Genomic DNA, 20,042 nt, shown 5'->3' on the forward strand with positions numbered 1-20,042 from the left:
TAATGCTGCTGCTGATATGTTATTCCCTGAAACATATATATTACATATCGAAATGAGCAACAAATAAGATTATAAGTTTTGTTTTTATTCGACCGCTTAAAAGGTTTCCATTGGTGACCACTCTGCTTCCTAGTACAATATTTTGTCACAACAATGCAACGTTAACCGACCACAGCTACACAATAATGTATGTGTTGGCTAATTGGATTGAATGATCTCATATCATAATAAAACTTTTTTTGTACTCGCAGAGTCCATTAATAACACACAAATAACAGTTTCCAAGAAAATCACAAAAATGGAACACCTGAAAGTGTTTCCACACCAACCACATTACAACTATCGGATTTTATTCACTCGAAATATAAAGGGTTCCGCCCATCATACTTACCCTTTCAGATCTCTTGCCGGTTAAAGAGTAATCAAGGGAACCAAGGTTATAGCGGTAATCAAAAGAATGCAATCCAGGGACAAAGACCAGACATGGAAAACAGACATACACAACAAAGAACATAAAGATCACGAGAGTTCATACTGCAAGTGCTTTTTTTTTTCTTACTTTTAGTTTTTATATGTAACCGCATTCTGTTCTGTAAGCAGCATTATGTATGTATGTTGTAGATCGTCTTTTTTCCTGATATAAGGACACTAAACGCATGTTTGTTTCCAATCTTTAATATAAAATACAAATGTGATAATTCAAAAATGTTTTATATATTTTTTTTATTATTCCTTAAAAACTAGAATTGAAAATACAATATAATATAATATAATCAGCACATTAAACGTTACTATAGGCAACATTGTTACACTAAACACAGTCATCACTTCTTTTCTAGCAATTTGTTTCTTGTAATGAAGTATGTTGCAAGATTCGAGAAGTCAACAAACACACGATATTCCTCCCTGAAAGTATGGAAAACATAAATCAGATATATAAGTTACCAATAGATATTTCTTTATTTTAAAGATGATTTCTTTTTTTCCTTTGTTCATTTTTTTCATTTTTTAAACAAAATAAAATGAGAAATAGTGATACAAATAGTACTTATAACTATGTACTAATGCGTATGTATGAACTACATAAACAACATATACAAGCGACAAAAAAAACAACAACAAAAACAAAAAACAGAAACAAAAACAAACAAATATGCTGTGCACGTGTTTCAAGGAGTAACCTGACATCAGCAAAATTGGAATCAAATATATTGGAAGATCTTAATCCACAAAAACATTGTATACAAGAAGTAATAAATCCAGAATAATCGGAATATGAAGCCAAATCCATCCCTTGGAGGTTCTACTGTGTGCATTACAAGAAATTACAGTGATTAAGGTATTTTGAAATACGTAATACTGCAAATTTTGATAAATATGATGAATAAAAATCGGACGTAATTTGGGGGTCAGACAAGACTAGGTTGGTGAATACACTTGGCGACCTTGGGTTTATCAGCAGTGGTAATAAAATACAAAAATACTAATCATAATACTGCAAATTTCGATATGCTGTACGTGTTTAAAGATAAATTGCCAAGATTAGACACTTACTGTGTAAGATAAAGCAGAATGCAAGGATGCTCGATAAAAAAAATCATTTGATTATTTTATGTTAAATGTATTATAATTTGAATAATCTAGCATTATACTATATTTGAAGTAAATATTCAAAGGAGATGCTTTCATGTTCAGAGCGGACCTCTCTCGTAAAACCTTACATACCTGACTGTTGATTTAAGATAACCGTATCCAGATGATCCACCTGTTCCACCCTTACTTCCAATCATCCGGTGAACCATTTGTACATGTCGATCTATTTAAAATGCAAGTATTCATGAGATAAACACATTATATAAAAACACTTCGGTTGCTTTATGACTGCGTTCGGCTTAGGTGTTGGTATTTGTAATTTTGAAAGAAAATAAATAAATTGAGCTGTACCGGTGCATTTAAAGCAGGACGTTAATGTTTTTTCCTGACATGTGATGTTAACACCAAATGAATAAATGCTGAAGTGTCCTAAATATAATTGTGGCTAGTTTAAACAATGGGTTCAAAAATCCCATCATTAAAAGATTTGTTTACGTACATTAACATGGACTTTCTATTTACGGGATATAAATACAAACATATTTTGAATACTGCAATATGCGTTAAGTTACATATGAAAAAAAAAAAAAAAAAAAAAAAAAAAAAAAAAAAAAAAGATTTAGTAGTGTGCTAAATATATTGGACATCATAAAGATTTATTATAGAAGATAGTTAAAATCAAATCAAACATTCAACTGAATAGGAATAATTTGTATATTTTTGCATCGCGATGCTGTCTTGCATTTATAATGCACCTTGTAGAAGGTGCCAATGTTAAAGTACTAGTTTTGTGTGTAACTCACAAAAACGAAATAAAGGAATGTTTATTAGTTTTGTCAGCATACTTACGCCTCCATTCCATAATTAGGTTATCTATTTCTGTGAGAAGTGATATGATTTGACATGGTAAACTGAATCCAGGTTTATCCCTGTTTAGTGATGTCATCAAGGCACCGATGAATGCCCAGTAACTCAGTCGTCTTTTATTATTGTTCAGATGTTCTGGAATGATAGTAAACATTACATAAGTAGCGTTGCCATACAGGTTTTTGAAAACCTTCACCATTCACTAAAGTTTTTTTCTTTAATAAAGATATTAAATGACAAGGGTAAACGTTTATGTTTATATCAAATTCCTTATTTATTTTAAGATTTGTTTTTTTTTTTTTTTGTTATGTTTCATAACAATGTACATAGATTTTGTTTTATTTTTTTCTGTTTTGCAAAGTTGGTAATTAGTAATACTGATTATTTTGGTTCTTATGAATAAATTTGGAATAGTTTTGTTGTAATAAAGATTTTTTTGTTTTTGTCTTGCTGAAAAAAAAATCAATATTTTCATCATTTGATATTGACACTAAACAGGAAACGCCTACCATTATATATTGTTTCATCAAGGATGTCTTTAAAAACCTAAAATATAACATAATACAGTATATTTCGTTGTCGAAGCGATGATACTTTAACGATGCACATTTCGCACAATTGTAAATATTTAAACGCTTGTTATACTTCAAATACTGACATGATATGTCTCAGCGGTAGAATTACGATGCATCTTTTTTGTTTGTTTTATACTTCATAGGTTTTTACCCCGATACGAACATAATATGTTTACTGTCCACAAAGTATTAAATATTAGCGAAGAAGGAATGCTGTTATAAGAAAACAGTTTTTACGTAATGTTGGTGAATCGTTTTTTTCCCCTTTTGCTAAAAAATCCCTTATCTTGATAAACACTAGAACAAAGGAGAACTTAAAACTTGTCAGTGTGAAAACCCTAAATTGCATCTGTTTGCAGGATTATACATGTAACACAAACCCTTATATCAGCACGAAACTATTTAATTCAATATCTTCTTTAACTCAGAGCAAATTGACTTTTGTCCTATTATAAACATTTTCCCAAGATTTTAGTGCATGTTTTGATCTGTTAATTCTAACATGAAAAAAATATGTCAGATTTTCTTGACAATTGAATTAATGAAAAAGGCATATATAGGTGCTTTCTATACACATTGCACCTCTGAAAGCCATCTATGAAAGAGACCTAGTGTCGTTTATGTTCAAACCTTTTAATATTTTACAACTTCGAAAAACAACTAGTCAACAAGAAAGGGACTTATACTTAACGATCTAGAAAATGAATATTAAAAACAAACTCCCAGGTTCCGAATTTAAGCATTTCAAACTTGTTTTCAAGCTCAAAATTTAATGAGTTACTGAACCTGTTGATCTTCTTCTTTCATTTCCTTAACTGCAGTTTTGTAGGCCTGCCATGTTTCTTTATTGTTATCAGCGATGCTCATCAACCATTTCTATGAGGGTAAAATTATGAAACAAATAACATTTCAACGAACATATCTTTTGCTGGTAAAGATGTGAAATTAGTACAATGTCAGCCTAGCTTAACAATTGCATAACTTGCTCGTAAAATATACATATATGCATACGCATGTGTAAGTTTCCGAACCAATGAAATGCTAGATTTAGAATAGTTATACCTCAACACATTTCAGCAATGTCATTTGTTCAGTTGCAGTCTTTAAGCGTTGAATAGTGTCATCCGATTTCATGCACTCTAAGTATCTCTGGTTACCGTATTCAACTCTTAGTTCCTACAAAAACACTTTTTCTTATTTAACTAATTTCTAATGAAAATAAAAGAAAAAAAGTAAAATGAATACTACAATACAATCACTTTATCTTGTCTTAAAGCAGTCAGATATTTACGTTAGTATGATCAATACACATAACATTTTTTATCATTTTTTCATCGTTTTAATTAAACATTATACTCCTTGTAGTAATAACTGGTACCATTCTTTGATAAGTGCACTTCTTCCAAACAACTTTAAAATGTGTTATATTAGTATCAAATCATTTTAAGCAACCCTGTCAAGTAGTGAAATGTCCGTTAAAATAAAAGAACAATCAAAGTGTCAAATTCAATGATAAAAATAGAATTAGATTTATATACACATCAAGTACAAGGGAAAACATATATTAAGTATTTTTACTTGAGTATATAGAGGCAATTCTTTCGCTGTTTCTGTGTATAATGTTGTTTTGGTGACAACATTTTTTGGCTGACATTTTCAACCAGGTGTGTTTTTTGTTTCTTTGATATATACACCATACATATTCTCGTTATAATATTTACTTAACGCCACTTCTAAGCAGATCTAATATTTTGTCTCTGTAATGGGTGTACACCACACATATTCTCTTCATAATATTTACTTAACGCCAGTTCTAAGTAGATCTAATATTTGGTCTCTGTAATGGGCGACACCATACATATTGAGTTATACTCTGGCTAACCCGACATTCTTATCCATGAATATCTCCTTGTTTGTACTTAAAGTGATACTTCTTCACCTTCCCCTTTATAAGTTCTCGTATTGTACAAGTACAAATTTAGGAAGCGTACTCCTCCCTTTATCACCACAGTATTTAGTAACTATGTAAGCATCTCTTTTTAGGTTACACCGTTATTAATTATTAAGTGACTCGTATGCTATAGTGCAAGATTAAGATAAATAAACAAAATAAAATGAAATAAAAGTATTAAGAATCTCGGTTGTAATATACAGAATCAAATGAAGTTAAAGATAGAAAAGAAGGACCATTTGATCAATATATATCTGCAATAACACATGCCTATTGTTATTGCTAATATATCAATTTTTATGTTTAAAATATAGCAAAATAATAAAAGTTTTATTGCAATTTTCTACTCAACGACTTTTACCTTCTATCAATAAAAATTGAAACTTTGTCATTTTCGATTGCTATTTTTGGTGGAGTCCGAGTAACTCATTTGCTTTTTGCTTTTGTTACTTTGTATCTATGATTTATGATACTTTATGTTCTTTGTTGTGTATGTCTGTTTTCCATGTCTGGTCTTTGTCACTGGATTGCATTCTTTTGATTACCGCTATAACCTCGGTTCCCTTGATTACTCTTCCAAACTTATATATTATATTCAAAAATGGATTCAACTTTTTGTGAAATAATGTTAAACAATATAATGTTGCAACAAGGAATTGAAAATAGATTTTTTGAATGTGAATGCATTGCGTCTTTCATAAGATTAAGTTATGAGTCTTCTTCCTTCGTCCAATTCAGACAGTAGGTAAAGATATGAGATACATCTAGGACGTATCAGTGTCTCTATATCAATGCCGTTGATCTCTATTTCTTTATGATATATATATGAATAAATATTCACTGATTTAAATCACTGAATGTTGGGTAATTTAAATTGAACGTCTCGCATGTAGAGTATACATATGTTCAATATTGTGACCAGATCTGCATGAAAAACAAAACATGCTAACCAGACAGGACAAATATATTTGATAATAATTTTCATCATTAAGAAATGGTTAAGACTCATTACTATCAAAGGAAGACATATTCCCTACAATGTTCTAGGGTTATCAAAAGAATGTAATCCACGGACAAAGACCAGACATGGAAAACAGACATACACAACAAAGAGCACAAAGTAACTAAAATAATATATGCAAAGTAACAAAAGCAAATGAGCAACTTGGACTCCACTAAAAACTAGGATTATGTACCAGGTGCACCGGTAAGGTAAAGTGTAAAAACAACAAAAAGTCACGAGTATCTGGTTAAAACATAGAGTATATTTATTCTTATCAGTTCAGATGTAATCCATCCATTTACACACTAATTAACTATTTAATTTTATGTGAAAAGAAGTTTAATAGCTGAAAAAATTTAGATATTCCAAAAGGAATTGAGATCGATTTGGACAACAGGGAATGGGGAATGGTATGTGTTTTAAATGGGAAGTAAATACAACTAAAGATATGTTTATGGGTTTACAATAAATAAAAATAAAACTTGGAATTGATAAAAATATTCAAGTTTACACACATACGTCTGCCAATCCAAATTTGATTTCTATCATCCTGAATTGTTCACTTTGAAAACCAGAAGCATTTCCCAAATGGCATCTGAAAAAAAAGACAAACTCACATATCTCCTAAGACAAATTGACATATCTCCAAAGACAAACTGGCATATCTCCAAAGACAAACTCACATATTTCCCAACCAACATTATTGTCACTTGAAGAGTAATCAAGGGAACCAAGGTTATAGCGGTAATCAAAAGAATGTAATCCAGACATGGAAAAGACACATACACAACAAAGAACATAAAGTAACTAAAATCATACATACAAAGTAACAAAAGTAAATGAGCAACTCGGACTCCATTAAAAACTGGGAGCATGGACCAGGTGCACCAGTAGGGTAATATGATAAAGTAAGCAAAATGTACTTTATCTATACTTGACGTCACATACAGCACATTTTCGAATTGAAGCTCTACTTTTTAAACCGTCGGGACTGACCGCTAGAATTGTCTCTCTTTTATTTAATCTGAAGATAGTTCGCATATATGCATGACGTGTTAGTACCAACGAGTCGCTTATTGGCTTAAATCATGCGTAACAAATCCTTACGGGAAAATCTCATACTAATATCCGCCATGTTGGTTTCTACGGGACGATTTGTTTTCAAACGAAGTCTGTAAGTTCCCGTCGAACTCCGGTGACAATCGTCTGCTTGATCAACTTCTCGGTATTGTATGTTGTTCGCGTAAAACAAATCCGAGATATCCGAACTACGCCGAAATGCATTCTGGGTTCTCCGGTTTTTAAACAAGCCATTTAAACGTGAACAACATCTCCTAGCAACCCGATCACTGTAAACATGGCCGACTTTTGACTATGTAAATATTGGCACCGAGAATTAAAATCTCACCGGAATTTAACGATTCAATGTTCAGGGAGAAGCCGTTTGGCTAAACGAATGAGCAAGTCATTTAAGACAATTTAAACGAAGGTAGGTGTCAATAAAGTCGTAGAAAATATTTTTATTCAAATTTTAACAGTATCTTATTTATGTGACGCCGAGTATACATCATGTGATATTTTTTTACATTTAAACCTTAAATGATCAAATAAACTAAATTGATAAAACTTTAAAAGATGGTCGGACGTTTTAATCAATATTTCACTATTGCTACCCGACATGAAGCATTTACGTTTCACATTCTCTCTATTCACGTTTAAGTCGATGATAAACGTTTTGTTTGTAAGCTTTTAACAATTGCAAACAGATTTCCGAAAGTATGCTTTAATGAAAGACTATTTGATATGTGTGGATTGATCATTTCATTGTGCTAGGGTCTGGTGAAAATAATATTTGTTTCATAGTATGTCATATTAATTTTGAAATGAACAAAACATATGAACTTAAAGTATTAAATGCTGTGTAATATAAAATGGCTTAAAGTGTGTTTTTGTAAGAATCAAGCAAATTGTGGAAAATCAGAACCATGTACATATATATATGTATTTGAAAATAACACAAATATGACCATTATTTGATCACTGCATCACTGGATTTGTTCAGAATTTTTTCAATAGAATGTTAGTAAAATGCGACTTTTGACAGAGGTATTCGCCTTTGAAAAGGTCAATTAATTTCAGTTCTTTTCAATGAAATTATAACTCTGATTATCAAAGTAATTTGGAGAATCATATCTTTTTACCTTGATTGAGAAAGAAGGATAAGAATAAAATGTTTTAAAAATATCCCCGATTATTCTATTGGTTTTGCTATAATTCATTATGACAAAAGAACTATTGTGAAGAGCTGTGTAAATAAAATAAGGAGCAGTTAAAAAAAACCTTGAGGAAAAAACACATATTGTCAAAACTTAAAACGCACATAAAATAAAAATTAATTATGACAAAAAAAACTATTGTGAAGAGCTGTGTAAATAACCAAAAAAAATCATTGCAGCCTTTTTATATATTTAGATGTTCCATATTGTAATAGAACGGCTATTCAAATGTTATATAAAAACAACATAAGGAGCAGTTAAAAAAAACCTTGAGGAAAAAACACATATTGTCAAAACTTAAAACGCACATAAAATAAAAATTATTGTATCTTTACAGTCGAAAAGGAAATATTTAAAGAGGTTTAGTGTAATTGTCTCTTAATACTTTACTTATGTGACTCTTTGTCACCGTTTTCTTCTCTTCTAGCGATATATCATTGTTTTACTCAAATTATTTGAGCAATTAGGAAACACAATTTTCGTTTTTAATTTCTAAACTAAACACCTAGCTGAAGCAAAAACGATTCCTTATTAACTCTGGGTTACCCGAATAAAAGATTAATGTATACGTAACACGTCTAAAAATCAATCAAGGATGCGAATTCCGATGATTTCACGTGATGTCTTTAAAATGAGAATTTGAAAAATGCGTTGGTATCCTTCTGAATTAAATCAAATAGGAAATCATTGCGTAATTTTCAGATAATATATCTCGAACTGGATCCACTTAATTTTAAAAAGACTTGGGTTACTACAGACTTATTAAAATAATACAAAGATATTTTTGTTTACTCTCAGTAAATTTTGTTTTGTCTTTGCATATTACTTTAAAAGCCATAATCTGTTTAACTGATTTTCTACAGGACCGAAGCTTACTAAAACTTACCTAAACTCAAGGAAAAGCAACGGCGTCATCGTTTCCATAATTTCAAAATGTTGTACCACAAGCTGCAAATTTAAGCAAATGCACGATACTTAGAACAAGAACTTAATTGCGGGTCAAACACTGAAATGAAGTTGTAGATTGATTTCAAATTGTCCATCATCAGGTCTTACCTTTATATAATCTTTGTATTCTTGCATTTTCTTTTCTCGATTAGTTGAAATTTGATTTTGTTTTCTATAATAATTTATTTCCCAATTTTTCTCAAAACATATTTCCTGCTTTGCACATTCAAAAGAATAGTTGTATACCTTAAAAATAAGTTTGATTCTCTGTAATCTGCTTACAATGGTATTAAGGTCCTTCTCAACTCCCTGAAACATTAGTTACAATCTGGAGATAAAGTTTTTTCGGAAGGGTTAAAGTTTTATTATTTAAAACTTTTACGTGAATATTTATGTGGTGTTCTGGGTCCTGTTTCATAAAACATCTCAACTTGAGATTTTCCTCAAATTCTTCCTCAATGCAGATTTCGATTAATCAGATCACTTGAAATTAAAGATTTGAGGAAAAAGCACAGGACTTGTGTAAATTCTTCACTAAATTTTGATTAGTTTTGTTTACCAAATTCATATAGAATAAATTTATCACATGTAAGAAGTTTTCATCGAATTTCAATTTTAGAAAGTTTTTTAATAAAGCAGATGCTACTCTCGAGTAAAATTCTAGATATACAATGTACTTTTTGTATGTTTTTAGGATGGACCTCCACGATGACGTATTGTGTAATTTAAAACCGATGATTAACGGATACTTTTTTGTCTTTTCGATAATTGCTTAACCTTAATTAACAAGAAAATGTTACTTAAAGACTCGTCAGTTTTACAACTCCAAAGAACAATTTGAAGTAAAATATTGTAAATATCTGTGTCACATAAGTATTTTATAATCATTTGCTTAGCAGTTCAAGATAATCTTTTTTTAGACTTTATTTTTATTTTGCAACACGCCGGCATTTAAAGATATCTATGCATGTTGCACGTTAATTTAAAGAAAATACGATTATTGCTATTTATTTAAGTTAGGTGTAATAACTTACCAGTCCAAGGGGTTGCTTGCTTAACACATCCATGATTGACTCCATATCAAACAAAACTTGTTTGAACCAAATCTCAAACGCTTTACAATAATGAAAAGGGTTTAAAAAAAACAAAAGAAATTAAAAAAAATATGTAATGCTGAATATTTATCTGTCATTCGAGACACACTAGTGTTAGATTTGAGCCTAAAACACCTAAATGTTACATCTCTAGCAAGAAAAAAAAAACAATGATTTTGAGTTTACACAAATGAGATATATATATTTTACTTGTTATTCATATCCAGGATAGGTTTATTAAGCGAACAGGAATAAGGAGAAGCAGATGTAAAATTGAAAATGCAATCTTTGAAGCAGATTAAAATGTTATATATTTCGTTGTGAGCATGGGCAGTGTTCATAGAATACCAAAAATTAACTATGAACCATTAAAATGGCACAGATATACATTTCAAACTTTTACATCCTCCCTTATGAGTCAGAAATATGCTTCTACCTTCTACATTAGATGTACAAAAGTATTTGTAGCTCTACTTAAAACCTTTAAAACTACATAGAAATGTATTTCAGATGTGTTTGAAACACAAACCTGTCTGTCTCTAAATGAATAGAACTTGCATAATATTACTCTTCATTTTTAATACAGTCGTTTTAATGCCGTGAAAATGGTCTTTATCGCAAATTTAATTCTTCTAACAATGTTAATACCAATTTATTTATGTTAACATTATGTATTAAATGAACAACAACGTGGTGCGCGAGACAAGGCAGGAACTGTTCAATTTGTCAGAGCAACTGGGTTCTCCAAGGTTTGTAGTAGAGTTCGTGATGTTCGTTTAACTGTGTTTTCTTTTTAGTAATTTGAATTTATACGATTTTTTATCTTCGATGGTCAGTACTTTTAAACATTATTCAACTAGACAGACAAAAGAATAAGACTACCTTGGTGGACAATGATGAACAAATGCTCTTCGTGTGCAGGGTCGCCATTAACTTCGCTTAGTCTTCGTACTCCGGTCAGGATTTTGTCCAACTTAAAAATTGCAGCGTTTTTATTATTTTGCAAAGACACACAACCCTACTTCATTGTACGGTTTTCTCTTTGAACTTATCACTGTATAAGTCTGTTCATCCCATTCAGTACTAGTGCCTATTCTTTAAAATATTACCTTTATTTTCTAATGACAAACAAGTAATGAAGAGCCGTAGTTTATTCACACAAGCATTTTCAAACATTACGCCTGCTGATTTAATTTATATCGAAATATAAATCATGTTGACCCCGTTCTTATAGGGAATACAGTCAAAATACTGAGTTTTAGGGACAGTGAGAGTACTATTGTTTTGGCTAATTACCTGCAAGTAAGTCTCATAGGTATCTGCCTTTTCTTGGGGGTCACCCTCTTGTTGGTCTGCCATATCTTTGTCAAAAATACAGCTGTACAAAACAGAAGACAGTCACAGTTTTAAAACACAGAACGCTGCCTAGAATATTGTTCACTCTATTATATATAATATTATTGGATAACAATGCATACATTGTGGTTAGTGTAGTAATAGTTTAGGTGTTTTTTTTTAAATATTTAATATTTTTCTGTTATTTTATTTATAGTGCTAGATTGCTTTACCATTTTTGACAATTTTTTTGTCTTCAAAGAGACTTATTCTTACTGATAACAAAGTGTGATTGAAATTAAGAAGAAAATGAAGTGAACTTTGAAATATAAGATTGTCATTTCATCTGGTCTATAATGCGATTTGTCCTTCTTTATAGCACTTTTCGAGTTTGATAAAATGGATGAAGAATCTGATCACCTCTACTGCATATTTGAGTAAAGTTTGCTTACGAACTGATACATTGTAGCGTCAGAACTGCTTTAATACCAGTTGATTCTATTACTTTAAATATTACAATACCAAACATTAAGTCTTTGATTGTTACAATGGAACCAAGAAAAGCTGTGTTCTTGTTTATATGTCTAGTCATGATAATAAAGTGGAATGTACAAAAAAGAGATTTCTTATTTTTATATATCGTTTTAAATATCAGTAGAAGTCATTGTGTTTACATATAAAAACAAAAAGAGAACTTGCGGACGCGTGTACTTACTTCTTTTTTACCATTGGTTTAATAGAGTAACCAAGGGAACCAAGACTCCAGCGGAAATCAAAAGAATGTAATCCAGGGACAAAGACCAGACATGGATAACAGACAAACACAACCAAGAAAATAAAGTAACTTAAATAATATATACAAAGTAACAAAAAGTAAAGGAGCAACTCGGACTCCACTAAAACCTAGGAGCATGGACAAGATGCACCGGTAGAATTAGCGTCTTCTGCTTTTCTTGAAACACCCACCGAATTGCTCATAAAAAGTCAGGTCCCGGATAGACAAAAGAAGACAGGAAAACTATGACACGTTAAACAAATCAGTTTTCATGGTACAGATGGATACACCGTAGCGATTCCCGAGTCCATGATGACGATGTAGCAAATCACCGAAACTAGTATTGTTTAACGATAATAAGTCATTTATATAAAGGAAACTGAGATTAAAGGATCTAGCTAGACGATATCCTTTCTTTTGGATCAGATCAGCTATGAAGTCAGCCTCATAAGAGAGGAGTAATAGATCAGCAAGTACAGGAGAACAATTTGTTCCCATTGGAATGCCGACCGCTTGTTGAAAAACGCGTCCACGATACTGGACAAATATTTTGTCGATAAAAAAATTCCAGCATTTCGAAAAAATCTTCTGTATATTTGGAAGATGTTTTGGAATTATTTTTACAAAGTATGCGGAATCTCTACCAAGAACTACAAATTTGTATCTGGGCGTACCATTTTCTTGAAGAAACAATGATGAATAATGTTTTCAAGTCGGGATTTTAAGTGAGTATGGGGAATAGAAGTATACATTGTTTAAAAATCATAGGTTTTAATGCTATTATATTCTGATAATAATTTTGAATTGAGGGTCTCCAGAAGATTTTCGAATTTTTCAGGATTCACATTGAATTAATACCACTACGATAGTAAAAAGCGTTGTAGTAGGACTGGAAACTCTCTTTGACAGCTGTGAGTATAGAATTAAAAAGTTTTGAAAGAGGTATGGTGGTACATTTTGCAGATCCAGCTATGTAACGTTGTTTGTATGGATTCTTGTGGAGTTTAGGAATCCAGTACATAGACGGTAAATCCCAATCACCATCTTTGGTAGAGAAACAAGAGAATAGCACAGATTTATGGCTTTCCACTATCACTTCTTTGGAGAGTGTAGTGGCAATATAGATCTTATCACTGCTTTTATTTAATGTTACTGTTTCAAGATCAGTAAATGCTTTTCAATGCTGTAACGATAGTGTTTGAAATGGACTTATATAGTAGTTTGGTCATTGTAATTTCATTTTGGGGAGGGATAATAGTATCGTGTTGGGCTATGAATGACAGTAATCCTTAAACGGACATAATACACGAAAATTAGCGAAAAGTGGTCTGAGTAGTTGAGTAATTCGTTTAATTCACTTCTTTAATACTGCAGATTTAAAGGGGAAAAACAACAAATCGCAATAGTGTCATATTTTAAAATGAAAATATCTGGAGTTTTCTGTATTTGGTAGTTGAAAACATATCAGGTAATTCTTTAGAAAAAAGGGGAACAAATGGAACATTAACAATTATACAGTGGATTCACAAAAAAGCCAATGGGCTTTATATGAATTCAATATTGTGTGAATGGAGTTATTTAAAACAAACTACATATACTGAACCGAAGCAGAAACGTCGCTTTTTTCAAATCTTATATTCTTTTATCCTTTGAGTAAAATTCACCTCTTATATGTAAATCGACATGCAATTTTTTTATACTATTTATGCTAGACTGAACATTGATAATTACCAGCTTGGCTTTAACCCTGAACCAGTCTATATAATTCAAGTATGAAGGACAGGTTAAAAACTGAACGCATGTGGCAATAATCCGTGCCGAAGGTACCTATTGGACCTCTGATTTACGTGAATATCCATATCGTTCAAACTGGGTAACACCAATAACAATGGTGGAAAAATCTTTGCTAATACTTAAATTTTAAGATATTGACCTCCTTCTCCTCTTGAATTAACCTGCATGCATAAATTCCATTTTCAGTGTTACAGTTGGGGACATGCGGAAAAGCCCAATTTAATGATTGACCTTGTCGATTTATTCGTATCAGGATAAATTTTCGAATTTATTATCTTCCCTGGTATTCATAATTAAAGACCAAAAAACATTCAATTGCATTTAAGGGAAACGAGTTTTGTAAACTGGAATATTTACTGTAACAGCTTAAAATTTAGATATGTTTATATTTTCATTTTATATGACGTTTCTTTCCCTGTTCATTTTTTAATTGAAATGCAATGAATGTGTAATCAATATCTAAGCGCATTGGGGAACAATTAATGCACTTTACAAGCAGTTTAATTGAATAAGTTAAATTCGACAAAATTTGCTTTGAATAATAGAGCCGAAAAATTGTATATTGTGATAAAATTAAGGTGCAAAGGGCCATTTGTAAGAATCATAAAAAGACTGTAATATATGATACACCCCAAAAAGGCTGCACATTTTTATTTTTGTTATAAAGTTGCTTAATGGGTCTATATGATGAAATGTATTATTATTCATTCCAATCTGTCTATTCTTAGAAGATAATCCTTATTGAGTATCCAACAGTTTCTACTGTTTTAGTGTCATTTACAGTGTTATCTCCCTTAATTTTGAATTCTACAGTACATTCTATATATTGTTATCCCTTAAGTACAAGGACTATATGAAAAGCCACATGTTAATTTATGTTTACAATAAAAGCTAAAACAAAGTGTCAAAAATGAGAGTATGTAGGCTTTCCAACAATGAATAACATTTTGCATGATTCATATCTGGAGTACTATTTTAAATGTAAAAATTTCTATTCCGTTACATTGTAACAAGTCGAATGGTTTTGCACCTTTGAAATGTTTAACAAATGACAGTAAAAAGGCAAGTTACAAAACTTGTTCTTGTCTTTACTATACATGTACAAATTATCTCTATTAGGATTTTAAAAATATACAGGAGGACATACTCTACGAAAGAATGCTAAATCATTGGATACGCATGACCGGCTGAGGACAAAACTTAAATTACAGGAGAATATCTTTCTTAATAGATCGGATATCTTAGCCGACTCAGATTCAGTTTTCAAAAAACAACCACTGGTGTGAGCATTGATGTACGCTTTTTCACAGTATGGTATCGGCAACAAAACTGGCCGTTACCATAATTATTAAATATAACATACATTTCAAACCGTGTTATAGGAAAAAATAAACGTTAGTGTCTGTTTTACCTGTATAACTCCACTTTCCCTATTTAACGCTTATTGCTCAATATTCAATGACACATACCCCTCCATCAATAATGGTTAATTTTCTACTACGAGGTATAAAGAATATGGTACAAATTTCGGCGTTATGGTCTTCGTTATGGGCAACAAAATAGAGACAATCGTATGATGCTTCATACTTTTATGAACTTCCTTTGGTCGGCAATTGTCAGTCTTCTTTTCAATACCTTTTGCACCTTACGATGTTTGAAAGACAGAAAATTTGGGTCCATATTCATATTTTTTATATATTTATGCCTTATTTGTATTTTATTTGTATGTTGTTCCTTTTTATCTTTTTAACGTTGCTTTATTCACTTATTCATTATTCTTATTTACGTTTAACTGAGCCACCTAACAACATACATTATTTTCATTTTCTGTTAAGCGGTGCTCATTGCTCAATTACTCACCGCTCATCGCTCTAATCTTATCACTCAATAAACTCCTCTAAATAATTCATATACTCATTTATAAACCGGTACAGCATATCGAAGTCCGAATAACGGTGAACCTTTGACCCTTGAAGCAATGAGAGTCTGATTTCAGTCTCATAAAAAGTTTGCCTGTTATACGTATACAGAATAAGGACCATCGCTGTAGTTTCGTCTCTTTAAGAAAAAAATGTTTACCTGTTTATATCTGTCATATTGTTCTGTTAGATTATAAAAAAAATAAGCTAAGTTGATGTAAAGCTGTAAACGGCATTATTATTATTATTTTGAATATCAACATATTCAGCTTCGTACAAGTTACACCTACCGCATACATGTAGTAAGATTTGGATCAGTACATAAAAGATCGTACCACAAATAATAAAGCATTATGTGGATAACATGTAAAATCATTTACAGTCTGAGGTGAAGAAACGTTAATCAAAAGAACTTCCAGATGCTTAAATTTTTTTTGTGTGTGTCTGCTTTCCCAGTCTGGTCTTTGTCCCTCGATCGCATTTTTTCGGTTTCCGCTAGAATTTTATTTTGGTTCCCTTGATAACTCTTATCACAAAGATTAAATTAATTAAGGATATTTTATACATTCAATAAATGCAAACACTTTTCATTTTCCTAAATTGTTTGAAACTGTGGCCGATATAAAGGGAAATAATTTTAAGCTACACTTGAGACCGTGACGTGTATTCCAAGTCTGAGCGCGAACTCAACTTCCATGATCCTTAGCAAATATCTTCTTTAAATGGTGATGAATTTTTGCCAGAAATGTCACTGAATAAGTGTAAAAGTTATGAATTTATGACTAATTAAAATATTCATATATTTTTTTAGCCAAATGATTTACGATGATATATTTTCACACAATATATCGGTGCTGAGTGAGTACGAAAATTTTCATTTACCAAATGGTAAGAAAATATTCTATAAAATGTTAAAAATGTAAATATTACTATCATGCTGGTGACTCTGAAGCATGTATTTCAGTTTCATATGACATTTTTAATGTCCATAGTAGTCCGTAATTATCGTATTGTTTTAAACATAGATTTAAAAAATAAACTTGCATGCAGAAAAATTGAACTAACACAGGAACAGAATGTTAACATTTTTTAGAAAAGTATTTGAATTTTCCCAAGAGATCTAAAAGAAACACAATAACTTAATCACACATAGTTTGAAAGATATTACAAGCACTTAAGAATTTTATTCTTCTTTTTGCATTACTATATTTACATGCTACATATATTGGATTTTTCTAGTTTTTGTACTTCTTGTAACTTGTGATTTATCATGTTCTGATATATATACAAATACATTCTGAATGTGACGACTCTACTTGCTACACTGATCCATTGGATCAAATTGACACAGGAAGATAATGTAAACTTATAAAATTGTCTGACAAATTCCCAACGATGTTAGAACTGTCAAATTTGCGGGACTCAAAATTGTACCGCTGTGACTTATATGGCAACACCGCCTGGACTGCACAAAATCCAGCGCCCTAGACCACTCGACCAGTTAGCCTATATAAAAATATAGCGTTCCCTCGCATATATATATAGTGGAGGGGACTTTCATAAGTTGCATAAGTAGGATTTTGCTCGTGTGGAATCAATTTTGTCATACAACAAATAAAAAATGCTTCGACTAAAGATCTAAAAATATTGTATAAAATGTGAAAACGGGCAATATTGCTATCCTATGGATGACTATGAAACATATATATAATTAAAAAAGTCTAAAAATGACATAATTTTTCAAAACATTTAGTGTGGACACTTTGATTGTTCGTGGTTAATTGTCTAAATCTATTGTAATATATATCAAAAAATTTATATACTACAATTTGGGTGAAGATTAACATAATTATCTCAGTTCAAAGTCTAAAAAATACATGTTTTAGCAAAATATACAGTATGAGTGAAAACACATTCAATAATCATTAGGGTCTGAATCATTGAATTCAATATTTAAATTGTCAATATTCATTGTATTGTTAACTGCAACAAAATATATATTTCTATTCAAATAGAAAAAAATAACATTCTTGCAAAATATATTGGTACAAACACTGTTGATTTCCATAATGGTTTGAAATTGTTGAATCATAAACCTGGTTGATTTGTTATGTATTTGCAGATGCGTTAGCTGACCTCAAATATTCTGAAGATTAATAGCAAAAGACAACAACCACACTTGATCGATCCTCTTAATTACATATTTCAGTATCAGAAACAACACACTAAGATAGATACGACATATTACAATCCTGAAAATTTATAAAATTTATAAAAGTTTTTTTCCTCAAAACTTACCACTCATTATGTTTGTTCTCGTCTTTGTCCCTTGATTACATTCTTTTGATTTCCACTAGAATCTTGGTTCCCTTGATTACCATTACAATCACCCATTATATATAACACATCACTAATCTCTCAATCACACATGATCAAATTTGGAAAGTTTAACTCTACAAGGACTGTAAACCATCAGACAACGTAATAAACGTCTATAGTTTTTTTTTTTTTGCTTGAATCCTAGAAATTCAAACTATCCTACAAATCATGACCTTATTATATCCAAGAACTTTAAAACACTGTACGCCCTGACTTTAGGTTAATTGTTAACTATGTAAAAGGAAACCTATATCATAAGCCGTATTTATGTGCGTTATGTGTGCGGGCGCATTTATTATTTTTTCTCTATAGAATATCTTGCCCCGTGCAGGTCCGGGTGTCAAAAGAATAGGCCTGCAGCAGCGCTAAGCTTGTCGTAAAAGGCGATTAAATAGTGCTCAGAAACCTAGCCGGGGGCTAGGCGCTCTGCTCACAGAGCAACTGGGATGTGTGCCCCAGGTGGTGGAATGGGGTTCCCCTGGTATGTTACATGCTGGGGTTGTCAGGCTATAATACGGAAAACCTGACCGCAAACCATAATGGTGCACCGTGTTGGGAAAGATGCCACGTTCCTCGCACGTTAAAGAACCCTGCTGTGGTATTCGATAGGAGTAGGAACCTTTGCGCTCCGCCACAGGAGGCTAAATTGCCCGACCTTACCCATCCCTCCCTTTTTCTAGTGGCAATCAGAATTTGTCGACCCTACTGTCCTTGTGTCCCATCCCGTTTTTCATTTCATCATCATTTCATGTTCATTTTATCATCCGTTTCATGTTCATTTTATCATCCGTTTCATGTTCATCGTCTGAATATAGCTGAAATATTGCTGCTCGGACGTTAAACCCCAACAATTAATTATTAATCTATAGAATATCTGCTTAATCTAATTACTTTTTCAAATAAATTGCTTTCCATCATAACAATATAGTTATCATTTAGTTCAATTTCTTGAAATATGAAAAAGTCCGCACAATTAAGCTGAAATGTGTTTTTTAATTTCGATTTGGGTTTATTCTGTTCGTCCCATAGCTCATTACATTACCAAATAAATACTTTTTTTATTTCAATCTCATTTCATAAATCTTAAAATTAAGGTTCAATTTATACATTTTAACGTGTTTTGGAAGAGTAGTTTTCAGACACAAGATTAAAAATAAGTTTTTCATAGGAAATTTAGGACAGTCAGCGACTCGTATGTTTTTAGGTCTCATTTTTTTTCTAAAGTACAATTTTAAGGAACAACATAAAAACAGTGTTAATACGGGAAGAATGTCCTTCATTTATTGTAATAAAAAAATCATCAAATTTATAAAAGAAAAGCTTTCATTACCTTTTGAGCAGGTCCAAAAATGTATCTAACGTATCCTCAGCATAAATGTTAAGATTTAAGTGTTTGCGTTTTAAAATATAAAATTAAGTCCTTGAATGAGACAGAATTATTTATATCTATACTGACTTCTACAAGTCTATGTATTATTCTAATCAATGTCAAATTCCTTTGCAACGATTGGACGGTATTTAGAGATTATATCA

General features: G+C 31.3%; 1 protein-coding gene across 1 annotated transcript; it reads right to left on the reverse strand.

Moving 5' to 3' along the window:
* Window positions 1–659: 659 nt before the first annotated feature.
* Window positions 660–19,996, reverse strand: LOC148627515 (tryptophan 2,3-dioxygenase B-like). The gene is made up of 13 exons (XM_088574269.1): window positions 19,840–19,996; window positions 11,604–11,685; window positions 11,190–11,280; window positions 10,248–10,327; window positions 9,460–9,522; window positions 9,152–9,213; window positions 6,509–6,584; window positions 4,098–4,211; window positions 3,822–3,911; window positions 2,970–3,006; window positions 2,443–2,595; window positions 1,726–1,816; window positions 660–906 (listed from the first exon to the last, which is right to left on the reverse strand). The coding sequence occupies exons 2-13, from the start codon at window positions 11,664–11,666 to the stop codon at window positions 825–827; spliced, it is 1,002 nt and encodes a 333-aa protein (XP_088430395.1). The 5' UTR covers window positions 11,667–11,685; window positions 19,840–19,996; the 3' UTR covers window positions 660–824.
* Between the last annotated feature and the right edge of the window lie 46 nt (window positions 19,997–20,042).

The sequence above is a fragment of the Perna viridis genome, chromosome 1 (assembly GCF_037379345.1).
Source record: "Perna viridis isolate PV_CMFRI_1.1 ecotype Kerala chromosome 1, ASM3737934v1, whole genome shotgun sequence".
NCBI classification, from domain to species: Eukaryota; Metazoa; Mollusca; class Bivalvia; order Mytilida; family Mytilidae; genus Perna; species Perna viridis.